The sequence below is a fragment of the Nilaparvata lugens genome, unplaced genomic scaffold (genome assembly GCF_014356525.2).
Source record: "Nilaparvata lugens isolate BPH unplaced genomic scaffold, ASM1435652v1 scaffold6796, whole genome shotgun sequence".
In the NCBI taxonomy this organism is placed as follows: domain Eukaryota; kingdom Metazoa; phylum Arthropoda; class Insecta; order Hemiptera; family Delphacidae; genus Nilaparvata; species Nilaparvata lugens.
Window position 1 is genome coordinate 1 of NW_024092547.1, and position 16,051 is coordinate 16,051.

The 16,051-nt window shown below is 35.9% G+C and overlaps 1 protein-coding gene across 1 annotated transcript; it reads right to left on the reverse strand.

Moving 5' to 3' along the window:
* Window positions 1-636: 636 nt before the first annotated feature.
* On the reverse strand, window positions 637-14,604 carry LOC120356460 (spermine synthase-like; the record flags this gene model as incomplete). Its single annotated transcript, XM_039445383.1, is given in 5 exon segments — window positions 637-835; window positions 3,492-3,581; window positions 7,280-7,434; window positions 9,706-9,828; window positions 14,493-14,604. Coding segments are annotated over 5 exon segments (679 nt in total), but the record flags the coding sequence as incomplete, so codon positions are not given.
* Between the last annotated feature and the right edge of the window lie 1,447 nt (window positions 14,605-16,051).

Below are 16,051 nucleotides of genomic sequence, written 5' to 3' on the forward strand. Positions count from 1 at the left end.
ATATTTCATCTGTAGAACAGCTGTTTTTGACGACTTTAAAAAAATGACGACTAAAAAAAATCATCGATTTCACAATTTACACAAAGGAAAAAGTACTCTGAAAACAATTATATATACACATATACAAAAGTCATAAAATCATAGTTTCAAATATGAGCAAGGAAGTTGTGTGAGTGTACCACACCAGATTTTTTTTCATAAAGCTATGTGACGCTGGTAGTCTCTCATATGTGCCATTCCTGAAGTGCGTACAGACTTTCGCTCTGCTCCGTAACCGAACGTCACTCGAGCAGAGCGATTGATGATCGACCGGCGAGTAAGAGTGGAACGCGAGAAGAGCTAGCATCTCCCGTAACGTTCATGATCGGTGCGACTGCAGATCGGGGGCGGAGCGATTGCAGAGCGATGCGGAACGAGGGCGGAGCTTGCGCGGAGCGGGTTCAAAGCGCGTATATCTGTACACAGCTTTACACTCTCACCCCAACAGAACAGTAATAATAGACAACAATCAGCTTGAGTTCACAAACATCGGTTTGAAATTTGGAACATAAACAGCCTTTACCATGGGCTATCTTCTTACGTTATCTTTTATCTATGATAGCAAAGTGATGAAAGTGAATTGTCAAAAGTGTGTACAACTTACATGAGTCATGTACATGCCCTTGGGCTTGAGCACTTGCATTGCCTTGTTGAGAATGAGCCGGATGAAGTCCCAGGCCTCCCCCTGCGGTGTGGTCGACACTGGGATGTCGGTCAGGTCACCAAACACAAAGTCCACTTTCTTGCCCTCCTTTATCATCTTGTCCAACGATTTCACGCAATCATCCACTATTATCTGCAATAAAACATTGGATTCAATGAAAATAAACCCTCCTTTATCATTTTATCCATCGATTTCACACAATCATCGACTATTAACTGCAACAAACATTGAATTCGATGAGAATAGAATGCTCGAGAATGAAGATTTTCGAGAGAAATTGGAAATGAAAATCGGATGGCTGAAATTTAAGTGAGGAATCCTAGTTGGCTGGTTGCCAGAAAGTGAAGTGGCAAGCTAGTTAGTGGGAAAGTCATTCTTCTGTGTGAGTTTACTCACAAATATAATAAAAAAAGATTATAAAACAGAACAAGTTCAAAAAACAAAACAGAAAAGACTGTGAAACAATTTTGAGGTTAGGATGATGTTGTCTCAGCTCGACTTCGGACGGATAGAGCCGGAAAATCCATTCATTCGGATCTAAAACTTGATCGGCCAGAGACGGTGCTCGACTTCGGACGGATAGAGACGGAAAATCCCATTCAATTCGGATCTAAAACTTGTCCGTGCACGGACGTATGAGCCTGTTGCAATGGACGAGCATCTATAGCTTTCTTTGTTGGGGGATCGTTCGGACGAGTTCGGTAGTTTTCGGCCGATGCTAGTTCGGACGAAATCGGTTTCAGTGGACGACCCACCTAACTTTGTAACTATGGGCACCCTGTATGATGGTCAACAAACGTGCTATGAAGTAATTATTATTTGTAATTTACGGTTTATAGAGACTTCCATTATAGTATTGCTATAAAAAAGTATTGTAATTTTATTATATGGTACCATTTAATTGGTAAAAAGTGTAACTATTGTATTTTACAATTGTCTTGATGAAATAAACAGCTATTCTATTAAATGTACTGGAATAAACATAGATTGTAAACTGCATACCGAACGAGCTCATCGGTGTATCTATTAAGTTTGTACCAATAAATATTAAAAACTGGATACTTCACAACTATTAATTTCCATCTTAATATTTTATGAGTTCAAACATTTTTTCAGCTTTTAAAACTATTCATTATTGTCAGGATTAATTCACAATTAATAGCATTTATTTTAAATATACTTACCATTGTTTGAATAAAAAGATTCCATTTTAAATTATTAGCTTAAGATTTAGAAACAGTTAAGTCTCTACTCCTACTGGCGAACAAGTGTTTCACTTATGCCAGTAGTTCTTCACCTCCAGCCGTATTTTACAGATAGATGATAAAGATATTTAGAATAATAATTATTGTTATTTTCTGATTGTCACATCTTTGTACTGTTTTTGTGTTTTGGTGAAATAAATTGAATTGAAACATTTTTCTAGTTGTCGAAATAAGATCAAACATTGTTTAATAAAAGTATAATTTATTTGTTCCCTGAGTACCTTAAACATTTAGGCTAAACTCACACTTACGCGACTCAGGTCGAGAAGAGACTCGACTCTAGTCGAGAGCATGTGCTTCCAAATGGTGACAATCGCGGAGACTAGAATCGACTGGTCTGAGTGTCACCATTTGGAAACACATGCTCTCGTTTAGAGCCGAGTCTCTTCTCGACCTGAGTCGCGTAAGTGTGAGTTGAACCTAAAGTGCGTACAGATTTACGCGCCGCGAACATGAGCAATTCACTTTCAATCAGCTGATGCCAAGCTTTTTATATCTGTATCTTACCGTTTCTGTAAAAATATAGATATAGTCAGCTGATAAAAAGTTAATTGTTCATGTTCACGGCGCGTATATCTGTACTCACCTTAAAGGTGTGTACAGATATACGCGCCTCCAACACGCTCCCCGCACGCTCCGATCATGAACGTTACGCGAGATGTTACGCAAGGGTTCGATTGAGGTTCGAAATATGTTCGAAGGATGATCGATCCGCTCTTTTCTTATTGTTGACTTCGCTACAACCTAACCTCACAAATGAGAAACGTTCAATCCAGCTGATCGGGTGACAAAACTAAATAAAATATTCTGACCAGGGGATTGCTGGGTAGCCTAATAATACATTATGTTTATATAATAAATTTATAATGAATATTATGATTATTTCATTTATTTTAATGTTTTATTATAAAAGGTAATGTCTGTCAATGTTTCAAAGGTGGAAAGCTTGATTGGGAGTTCGGCTTCTTTCTTCTAAATGCTAATATGCCGGTACCAATTATTATAAATGCTTTTATATTATTTAATTCAATAATTAATAATTGATTTTGATAATTTTATTTGCTAACACTGAGATCGTAACTATTAACAAACATTACAAACACGTTGACCACGCATGCGCAACTATTGGTAAGTTCGACCTAGGAGCTTGCCAAGCTCGACCTCTGTTACACGCTCTTCTCGCGTTCCACTCTTGCTCCCGGTCGATCATCAATCGCTCTGCTCGAATGATGTTCGATTGCGGAGCAGAGCGAAAGTCTGTACGCACCTTTACACGTCAAATATTTTCTTATTGTAGGCGCAGTTAAATAAACAATCAACAATACGAAGATGTGATATTTATTTACCACACATAGCATAGAATTGACCAGACGGATATTGTGAAGATAATGAATATCTAAAAATAACACTATTTGAATGATTTTGATAGTTTGATTAACCAATAAAATTGGGGACTCTGCCAAAATGACTAGATCATAATGTGAATCAATGACAAGAATATACTTATTCAAGAATAAACTTACCTCATATCTATCTCCTTTCAACTGATCCAGGCAGTTGCCGCAACAGCCCCTCAAATGTTCTCTACACGCTCTCAAAACAACTTCATCCAGCTACACGGAAACAACAGAAAAGATAAAAAGTTAGTTTTTCCTGACTACAAACCATTTGTAATTTGAATTAACATTTAGAAAATGGTTATTTGTGCAACTAGTGCGCAAAGTGACAGTTTGCTGCACCGAAAGAAACGTTTACGCACGAGCCGTAGGCGAGGGCGGAATGGTTTCTTGAGTGCAGCAGAGGATCTTTGCGCACGTTTTCACATTAAATTTTTTCCTACAGTTACCATTGAATATGAGAAGTGGTTGATTATGGGTAAAATGATGGCTGAAATCCATCAAATGTTTGTCTGTATAATTTTGTTATTAATAACAACTTATTTTGAACTTGATAATCCAATTGAAAATTAATAATCGATAATTTATTCAAATTAAAAATTAAATTAATCCAATTAATTTGAAAATTTGAATAATTTTGAGTAAAACTTAATTTCTAGATAATTTTTTAACCAATCAATTTATGAATGAAAAAATATTATTTGAAATAATGAATAATTAATAATATTCAATATGTATACTTTGATGAGTTCTCATTTTTATTTACTTGAGAATTAGAAAAAATATAGATAGAACAAATTCGCATTCAAAATACACGCCAACAATGTCAACAGGTGATTGGGATGGCTGCAAGATAATACACAAAGTATTAAGAGTACGCAAAGTAATACTTTGCGCACTAGAGCGGAAAAGTGATTCTTTGCGTTCTGTAATCAGTGCAGGAATGGTATATTTTCAAGGTAACTGTAGGAAAAAAGTATAAAACGATCACAATACATTAGTCTTCTCTTTCAGCTCAATCGTTTGATTGGTTGGCAAACTTCCATCTAAATCTGTCCATTGTTACTCTCTTCCATTCTTCAAAGGTCATAGAATGACCTACTCAATGTTTTGTATTAATTAAGAGCCTCAACAGTCTAAAAGTGAATCTTCGGAGTAAATTCAGGATTATTGAATTAAATAAATGAAATAAATAATTTTATTTCCATTATAAATTTCACTTGACATTCATTTCAAGTTTTTAAAATTTTATGACCACTTTGACAAGTTGTGTGGTCATTGTTAGTAATGTATTTAATTGTAATTACTAAATTGTTAAGACATAGATTAATTTTTTTTGGAGTTCAGTAGTTCATCACTTTACAGACATTTTAGCGCACGACGTCTGTAGCATCCTGTAAACTTTAATCACTATTCCCAACAAGCCAAGATAACCAGCAAGAAGCAAAAAATCAAATATAACAAGACAACATACATGAGTAGATCTCCGTACAGCACAATGATATACAAACATACAATTAACAAAAAAAAAACAAAGCAGATTCATGAATTTCTAATCAACTCTAAATAAACAGTGATACAAAAAATTTCAAACCGGGTTAGTTCTTAAAACATCAACATCCGTTTGGACCCATAGCCATGCTTTAATTTTCTTTAAAAATTTATTCTTATTATTACATTTTCTGATATCTATTGGCAAACTATTAAAATATTGTGAACCCAAGTAACCAAAAGAATTAAATTGGACTTAGAACAGATAGAACAAACAGAAAACTATGAAAACACGGATATAACATGAAAGTTCAAGATGGAGAATCATCCTATGTTATGAAAGATGTAAATCTCTTTTGACCTCAATTTGAAATTCAAATTAGCGAATTGACCAAAAGAATTCACGCTAAACAGAGCAGAGCTCTTGCAGCATGCAACCTGTCAAGTTGTTGTAGTAATCTATTGTTAACAGCTTCCTCACAGCATTCACCCAATGTGTGGTACCATAGAGATACAATAGCATAAGTAGATATCCTATGGTATAGGGCGTTTATGTCGCAACTTTTACTGTTATCTCAAGCCGATAGTTCATGTCATTCTCTCCCGTGAAGCTGTGTGACACTGGTAGTCTCTCATATTGTGCCGTTCATACACTCTCACCCCAACAAAACAGTGAAAATCGACAATAATTGGCTTGAGATAACAGTAAAAGTTGCGACATAAACGCCCTATACTATGGGATATCTACTTAAGCTATTGTTTCTCTATGGTGGTACTCAATTTACCAGTCAGAGTCCAGATCAGAGCAAAATCTTCGATTCAGAGTACTCGAAAGCGTCCCAACATCTGAACTTGTCACTGAGATGGGGATCTGATAGAAGAGCGTTAACCCTTAGTCTCAACTCACACTTACGCGACTCAGGTGGAGAAGAGACTTGACTAGTCGAGAGCATGTGTTTTCAAATGGTGACGTCGCGGAGACTAGAATCGACTGGTCTGAGTGTCACCATTTGGAAACACATGCTCTCGACTAGAGTCGAGTCTCTTCTCGATCCATGCCTTAGGCTCAACTCATACTTACGCGACTCAGGCGAGAAGAGACTCGACTCTAGTCGAGAGCATGTGTTTTCAAATGGTGACGTCGCGGAGACTAGAATCGACTGGTCTGAGTGTCACCATTTGGAACACATGCTCTCGACTAGAGTCGAGTCTCTTCTCGATCCATGCCTTAGGCTCAACTCATACTTACGCGACTCAGGCCGAGAAGAGACTCGACTCTAGTCGAGAGCATGTGTTTTCAAATGGTGACGTCGCGGAGACTAGAATCGACTGGTCTGAGTGTCACCATTTGGAAACACATGCTCTCGACTAGAGTCGAGTCTCTTCTCGATCCATGCCTTAGGCTCAACTTATACTTACGCGACTCAGGCGAGAAGAGACTCGACTCTAGTCGAGAGCATGTGTTTTCAATGGTGACAGTCGCGGAGACTGGAATCGACTGGTCTGAGTGTCACCATTTGGAACACATGCTCTCGACTAGAGTCAAGTCTCTTCTCGACCTGAGTCGTGTAAGTGTGGTTGATCCTTAATAATATGGCCCTCTCTCAAACAAAGTTGTCCTATGAATTGAGTAATACAGGAGAGAGTTCTTATTTCGGGTGCCATATGAATGTTGGTTCAAATTTATGCTTATTTTTTACAACAAACAGATCACTTCAAAATAGTAAAGAGTTCAACCCACACTTACACGACTCAGGTCGAGAAGAGACTCGACTCTAGTCGAGAGCATGTGTTTTCAAATGGTAATGTCGCGGAGACTAGAATCGACTGGTCTGAGTGTCATCAGTTGACATGCTCTCGACTAGAGTCGAGTCTCTTCTCGACCTGAGTCGTGTAAGTGTGGGTTGATCCTTAATAATATGGCCCTCTCTCAAACAAAGTTGTCCTATGAATTGAGTAATACAGGAGAGAGTTCTTATTTCGGGTGCCATATGAATGTTGGTTCAAATTTATGCTTATTTTTTACAACAAACAGATCACTTCAAAATAGTAAAGAGTTTTTAAACTCTAGTTTTTAAATACCATACGTTTTAAACTTTCTAGTTTTTAAACACCATAATTTTAACCACCAAGTGCCGGTTGCACAACAGCCGGTTAAATTTTAACCTTGATTGATTTCACAAGAACCAATCAGAGAAGCCGTATTTTCTAAAACGCCTTCTCTGATTGGTTCTTGTGAAATAATCACGGTTAAAATTTAACCGGCTGTTGTGCAACCGGGCCATAAGTTTTTAAACTCAAGTTTTTGAAATGGCTTGCAGGAATTTGGGAGTAACTCCATCAAGAAACGAATGTTTTTTTTTTTTGCAAATTATATATTCCTCATAAATAGCATCAATGCACCCCATTTAACCAATGCTTACCTCCATCATGGTAACAAAGGCCGGTTCTTCTTTGAGCAATTCGTACAACAGGGCACCATCCCCTCCTCCGAGAATCACCACCTCTTTGCCCTTGTAGTCGACCTTGCCACGTTGCATCAGTGTTTCAGTGTAGATCAAATCTCGCTCGGACAAGTCTGCAAACACAAAATTAACCATCAATTCATCAAACAGAGATTCATTCAAGTGAAATACAATATTATCTAATGCCGCATCTTCATGTTGGCCCAATGAAAGAAGAAAGAAACTTTATTTCGCCAAAATACACAATACAGTATCCCTGGAAAATATTTTCAATAATTGAAATATACATACATAATAATAGAAATGGAAAATAAAACATTGTACAAAATAAAACACTGAATGCAAATGACCTTGATAACAAGGTCACGTCCGCATTGCAGGAGCATCATTGAACAGAAAAAGGTTCTTTAAAGTAAGCATAAGTAATAAAAAATGGAAACAAAAAATAATTGAAATAACAAGAAAAATAGAGAAAACAAAGTTTTACAATCTAAAATCCGGTTTAGCACTAACAGAAACACGAAATTTATCCTCAATAACAAAACTAATCTATATATATATATATAATATATATATTATATATATGAAAGCGAAATGGCACTCACTCACTGACTGACTGACTGACACACACACTCGCAGAACTGAAAATCTACCGGACCAAAAACGTTCAAATTTGATAGGTATGTTCAGTTAACCCTTTAGAGGCGCACTAAGAAATCTTTTGGCAATATTTTAACTCTAAGGGTGGTTTTTAAGGGTTTAAAGTTCGTCTTGTAGCATGTATATTCCTCTTCTCCCAATCTCTTAATTATAATTGAAATTTCCATATCATATGTTACTATAGATATGTAATATCTAGATAGAGTATCTCTTCAAAACAGTTGTTAACTGGCAACTAAATTAATAATTTTGTCAGGTTGGCATTAAGTTAAGTTGACTTTGTTAGGTTGGCACCAGGTTGAAGATTGAAAATAATGCATTTATCGCGGAAAAATTTATTGGGCACTGCTACTTCAATCAGAGCTATTCCTGGGAATATTATATTACTAGCCGTCAGGCTCGCTTTGCTCGCCATATCCGTTTAGCCAGACGTTTAGTCTGGACCCCCGACTGGATCGTCCTAACATATGATAAAAATGCTCAAATGAAAAATGCAGGCGAGCGAAGCGAGCCTGCTGATCTCATTCTTGGACGATCCAGTCTGGGGTCCAGACGGATATGGCGAGCGAAGCGAGCCTGACGGCTAGTCACTGATATAAGTGAGGTACGGTTTGACAGGTCAAAAATCCAGTGGTTTTCAGAGTATGACATTTATGTAAATATATGCATGTGTAATCGACATCCAAACAACATACACGGAATCCAGCATATTTGCTGGACTCTGAATAATTCTGGATTCAGGCTTTGAATAATAGATTGAATCACATCATACCGTTATTTATGTAGAATATTTTGATAAATTATCAGCGTATATGAAGGCCAATGTCGACCAGCGCCAATGTGTTGATGGTTGGTTTGCCAGCGCTGGCCTTCATTTGCCTTCTTTTGCCAGCGTTGGGTTATCAGGATGAGCCAGTTTACTGGGCCAACTTGTGGACTTGGCATAACAGTACTCAATGATATTAAAACAATGGTAAGGTTGCACGAAAGCATGTTAATCATGATTAGATGCCACGAGAACCAATCATAGAAGGCCTTTTCAACAAGAAGGATAGGTTGAATTCATTCCAAGTTAACTCAGATATTCATGGCTATAACACTAGAGGAAGGAATAACATTTCAGTTGAGAGACATAGGCTGAGTGTATTTGAGAAAACATCTACTTATAGGGGACAAAAGTTTTTTGCGAAACTTCCGGCTGATTTGAGAAGTATTGTGAAGAAAAACAATTCAAAACAAAACTATATTCTTTTCTCAGTGAGAAGGCTTTCTATGAGGTTGACGAATTCTTGTTAGAGTGAAAAAATTATTATTATCTAAATTTGCAAATTTAATGAATGTTAAATGTTATTAGAGTTTTATTTTAAGATTGATATTTTATGTTATTTATCTGTGACGTTTTTCAACTGTATTACATTTGTAATACAGTTTTGTAATATTATTTGTAATATTGTTTTTGTTATACTTTTGTTGAGAATAAAATATTATTATTATAGAAGCCATCTCTGATGGTTGCCCTGGCATTTAGCCTTCATCCGCTCGCGCGGGCGGCAAATTGGCCGAATCTTTAGAATTTTTGTTATATTTCCTAATCTGGCAATTAGTGAGTGTAGTCACTTTTAGTCTGGCAATAAGTCATTCGTGTATTTCGTATCCCGTACGTGTATAAGCCAGTTCTTTCCTTTATTATATTCAAGAATACTGAATACTCAAGAAATACTCACTCTGTAGCTCATCCAAAATGAGAAGGTTACCCAGACTCTTCGAATGAACGATTTGGACTTTCTGATAAGGCGAGTTTTCTTCGAATACAACCGAATCAATGTCGTACTCCAAGATGCGTTCATCTGTAAAATATGTTGACATAATTATCGATCAATTGAGATTTCTTTGTTATAAATCAATCTCTTCATAAACCCAAGGAAACAAATATTTATATTGGTCTTATAGTGTAGACATTATTGATTGTACCAGCTTATAGCTAACTTGAGTGTACCAGTACCATGAGTGTAGACAGTAATGTTTATGAATGTAGGTGCAAAATTCCAACACATTCTGAGTTCACATTTTGAAGAGAATAAACTTTTTAGTTCAAGTCAATTTGGGTTTAGAGGTAATTTGAGCACAACATCTGCCATATCTGAGTTTGTGGAGTTTGTAATGAACGGAATTGAGGACAAGAAGAGCAATGTTGCCAGAATGTACGATTATTCATGTGCTTTTGATACGGTCTCGCATGAAATACTATTAACAAAACTTTCTGCCTACAATATTGATCATAAAGTATTGAAGTTTTTCAAAACATATCTAGAGGGGAGGTTCCAGTCAGTTTATCATTGTGGTCTGAGTTCTGATTTCTTATCAGTAGAACGAGGGGTACCTCAGGGATCTATACTGGGACCAATACTGTTCTTAATTTATATTAATGACTTACCTACTTACTTGGAAGGCAATGGAAGAAGAATATTTTATATGCAGATGACCTGGCAGTTATTATTAACGATGGAAATCAGACAGATGCAAAGTCCAATTTGGAACAATGTAATCTTTTGATTGACAGTTGGAGTAAGGAAAATAAGTTAGCTATTAATGATAAAAAAACCACTACTATAAGTTTCAGTCTAGCCAACAGCCCAAACATTGAATCTACCCAGTTCCTCGGAGTTTTTTGCAATCTAATCTTAAATGGAATACCCATATAGGAAATATATATAATAGAGTACTAAGAGGGCTTTTTATGTTGAGAAGGTTGGCTGGAAGTGTGACAATAGAGGTCTTGAAAACAGTTTACTTTGCGATTATACACAGTCACCTAGCCTATGGTATAATTTTGTGGGGAAATAGTCCTTTGGCTGGTAAACTTTTCCTGCTACAGAAGAGAGCCATTAGAATATTAAACAATGAAGAGCCACGTAGTCATTGTAGACCATTGTTTATTGAGAATAAAATTCTGACTCTTCCTTCTATGTATGTCCTGGAATGTCTGTGTTATGTCAAAAAGAACCTGGATAAATTTAGCCTCAACTCTGATAGGCATACATACAATACAAGAGGGGCAAGTAATATAGGTGTCGAATGGTGCTCTTCCAGCGCATCATTGAGAAGTTTCAGGGCCCAATCTCTCAGATTTTATAATGCCCTTCCGTCATTGGTAAGAGACCTAGATGCCACCCAATATAAAGATAGAGTTAGGAAAGGCCTAATAAGAGGTGGACTTTACAAGGTACCTGAATTTTATAAGATTTCACAGCCTATGTAAATCTGTTACTATTGTGTATGATTGTGTATGATTTAGGCTGGGTAAACTTAGTTTGTAATCTTGTTTAGTAAGTAAATTTTAGATGTAATTGTGTTTTAGCTGTGTAGACTTTTGTATTGTTAATTATTTTGTATTATTTGTATACTTGTGACGATGACCAATGTTTATTGTAAACCAAATGGTAATAGATATATTATTATTATTGTTATGGAATGTATTACAAAAGTTATCAAGTATTAAAGTCAATATTTTGTTGGAGAAGTTATAACAATTAAGAGCTGAGAATAAAAGTGGAATTCATATAATATAAATCAAAATCATCTAGGAAATAAAAAACTGAAAAACTCCCTAGGGAGTAAAAGTGACTCCATTTAAATAAATAGGAAGCATCTCTAATTCAAAACTCACATGTAATAGGTTAGAAGGTCTAAGCTCAGATGAGAAAGCGTAATAGAGGTGTCTGTCATTGAGTCAACTGAATTCAATACCACAACAAGAAATTTGAACAACTCATGAAATTTATGTTTGTATGATATTATATTCTTATTTTGTAGATGATAAAAATTTAAACAATTTTTAAAATATTTTATTCTATTCAAAATACCAGCCAACAAATATTTTTGATCTGCAATTCAAATCTGAAACGTGTGATCTGGAGTCAGCCATTTTTGGTAGCCGCTCAGCTGATGTAATTGTTACAACTTTTGCCGATAGATAGCGCAATCGGCAGTGCCAATCAGCCGACTGGTTTCTAGGTTTTAGATCTTAGGTTATGTTGTTAGGAAACATTGTCATCAATACGTAAGTTTTTAAAATGATTTCATTTGCAGTTTCTATAAAAAAATGTAGAAGGAGGAAAAATGTTGTGTACATCACGAGCGAAAAATACTTTTTCTCCCTCAGGAAAATTGTTGCCCTCGGCTTCGCCTCGGCTTCAAACTTTTTCCCTCAGGGAGAAAAAGTCGTACTTTTCCACTCTTGATATACAAATAACTATTAAACATTACCGTATGAGAAACACAAATTAAAATACCTGAAATGACATTTTAAAAGTTGATAACCAACCATCCTAGACTTCATCCATGCTTCAGTTAGGTTAGACCGTATAGGTTAGACCTACTCGTATGGTACCGGTATAAATAACATTGAAAAGTTATTACAAAATTAATCCATTGAAATTACTAATTTTAAAAAAGTATTTCTATTTTAAAAAGAAATTGGAATAGAAATCATACCAAATAACTCAATTTCTGTTGTTTTGAAATTCAGATCAGTGTATCACAGCTTTTTAAATTAGCCGCCATTTCAGGTTTGTATAAAAATAAAAATCTTATCTCAGTTATGGAAGCAAATTTTTGAATCAAATTATGAAAAAATATATTTTCTTGATCAATTTGACATTAAATTCATTATTTTATCAAGGAAATGATAATTATTATTGGATTAAATTTAATGGGATGAATTGAGTAACAGCTGTGTACAGTCAGTGGTAAATGGAGAGAATTGGCAATGTTTTTCTTCTATCTTTCTTCACTGCCATTATAACGTGGACCTGACTATAGTGTCTGTTGGTGCTGTTGGTGTCTGTTGTGGCTGAGAAGGTAATCGAAGAGTTTGTGAAATTTGAAGTTGGTTTGTTCGTTTAAAATAAATTGTCTATTGCTTTTAAATTGGGTGTATATCTCAAACTATTCTATTGTGCCCAATTCTGGTCCTTTTTTTTCATGTGTATGATTTGTAGATCAGTATTTATGTTTATGTGTTTGTAATTTTCTTGAATTAGGTTGTCGGCAAATGTGGATTCTGTTTTTGTTTTTAGTCCCTGGATATGTTCCTTGTACAAAAACAGAAACAGAATCTACATTTGCCGACCACCTAATTCAAGAAAATCACAAACACACAAACATAAATACTGATCTACAAATCATACACATAAAAAACAAAGGACCAGAATTGGACACAATAGAACAGTTTGACATATACACCCAATTTAAAAGCAATAGACAATTTATTTTAAACAAACAAACCAACTTCAAATCCCACATCCTCTTTGATTACCTTTTCAGCAACAACAAACCCAATAGACACCAACAGGCACTAATCCAATAGACACCAATAACGGCACACTAAAAACTGCCATCCTATCCTTCTACTTGTCTATGAGTACAACCAAGATGGTGGACCTGCCAAAAGATCTCGTTGTCACAGTGAGTGATTAATTCATTTATTGTAAAATATCTGACTGCTAGTCGTTTTTTACTTTCCTTGCCCTATTAACATAGGTAAGGAAAGTATTGCTTTCCAAAAAAAATTAAGGTACCCTAATTTCAAGTTTTCTATACGTTTCAAGGTCCATTGAGTCCAAAAACATGATTTTTGGATATTGGTCTGTGTGTGTGTGTATGTCTGTGAACACGATAACTCCATTCCTAATCAACCGATTGACTTGAAATTTTAAACTTCTTAAGGTCCTTATACCATGAGGATCCGACAATAAGAAATTCAATGAAATTGAATTCAAAATGGTTGAAAAAATAGCGGATAATTACTAAAAAACCATGTTTTTCACGGTTTTCTCGAAAACGGCTCTAACGATTTTTTCAAATCCATACCCTGTATAGTTATTTATTAGCTCTATCAACTGACATGAGTCTTTTTCCTGGGGTACTAATGGGGGGTCCACCCAATCCTTGAGAAATGGACTTTGTAAACTCCTTCTCATTCATGAGGTAGGTACAGTAGGTACACGGTTTTTACTTTTTCTTCTTCCATATATCGTGGGTAGGTAGAGCAGTTTATAAGAAGAACACAGTTATAGTCGAGATATTTCATCTGTAGAACAACTGTTTTGACGAATTTCAAAAAAATCATCGAATTTCACATAAAGGAAAAAGTACTCTGAAAACAATTGTATATACACATATACAGTAGTCTGATCGTAGTTGCAAATATGTTGCCGTCAATCGTCATTATGTTATTCCCCTAAATTATTCTCGTTTGATAATGAGGCTTATAGTTCAATGAGCAAGGAAAGTTGTGTAAGTGTACCACACCAGATTTTCGTTTTTTCTAATAGCAAAAAGTGATTTAATAATAAGCAGTTCGTGATGGAAAACAACATTGAAGAATATCATTAATTTCTACGTAACACAAAAATAGAATTCTGAAACGAAATTAATTAAATAAGGAATCAAAAATCAGGGTTCAAAACATTTACAGGTTCAACTTGCTTTGAACCGGATGTAAACTTACCGGAAGTAAGGAAGTATCGGTCGTCATAAGGTCCCCGCTTGAATGCCGGATATTTGTGACACTTTTTCGCATCGGTCACTACCTTCAATTCTTCTGACAGATTTTTGGTCAACTGGTGATAGGTGAACAAGCAGCAACATAAGAAAAAGATGGTCAAAAATAAGACAAAATCAAAATGCAATGATTGATGAAAAATGGCTAAGAATCCATCAAAAGGTGCATGATTTTCATGAAAGATGCACAATAATTCCTAAAAAAATAAAAGCATGTGTTTCAAAAGATTTAAATAGTATAGAAGTATGAAAAAAGACTTAACCCTAAACTAACCCATCTTACCCAACTGCCAACAATGGAGGTAAACTTCAAAACTTATAGAAATAAATTATTGGAAGTTGCATTTGTTCAAATGCTAATTAATGAATAATTGACCGAGCGAAGTGAAATCTTAAGTCTATACGCACTTCCAACCCGCACCGAGCACGCTCCGCCCTCGTACCGCCCTCGTTCCTCCATCGTACCGCAGTCGCTCCGCTCCGCTCTGCAGTCGCACACCCATCATGAACGTTATGGAAGATGTTAGCTCTTCTCGCGTCCCCGGTCGAACCACGTTGTACGCAACCTTTAAGGTGCGTACAGACTTTGGCTCTGCTCCGCAACCGAACGTCACTCCAGCAGAGCGATTGATGATCGACCGGGGAGCAACAGTGGTTCGACCGGGGAACGCGAGAAGATCTTACATCTTCCGTAACGTTCATGATGGGTTCGGGGCGGAGCGACTGTGGTTCGATGGTGTTACGAGGGTGGTACGAGGGCGGTACGAGGGAGGAGCGTGCTCGGTGCGGGTTGGAAGTGCGTATATGTGTACGCAGCTTAAGATTCAAGTCGACGGTTTGGCATTTCTTACTGTTTAAATGTTTATATGTGCGCATTTCGGGCGAAACGCGGTAATAGATTTCATGAAATTTGGAAGGTATGTTCCCTTTTTTAATTGCGCGTCAAGTATATACAAGGTTGTTTGGAAATTTTGCATTTCAAGGATAATATAAAGAAAAAAAAGGAGCCTCCTTCATACGACAATATTAGAATAATAGTAACTAGTAGTTCTGTGAACAGTAGACCCCGCGCAGTATTCTCATCCACAAGTACCTGATTGAAACTATAGACCTTAGGAAATACAGCAATAGACTGGCTTCTCCACACATCTGTGTAATCATTTGTCACTGATTTATGATGAATAATTCTATAGTCTGATTTTTACTCTAATATTGGCGTATGAAGGAGTTAAAAATATGCCAATATTGTGTACTACATAAGAATACATTTTATTCAACTTTTATTTGAATTTAGTTTACACAGCTTACATAATTCTTCTCAGAATTAAATTCTCTACAATTTTTATTGCGAAAAAATATTTGTTTACTAGTCATTAAAGAAAGTTTTTGGGCATCAAACGTAGAAGTCTGTGTTTTTCTACTTAAATTTTTTGCATATTTCAACTTTTTTCTCAAAAACTACTCACACTACAGCTTCCAGACTAGTTTTATTCAATTTTTCAGATA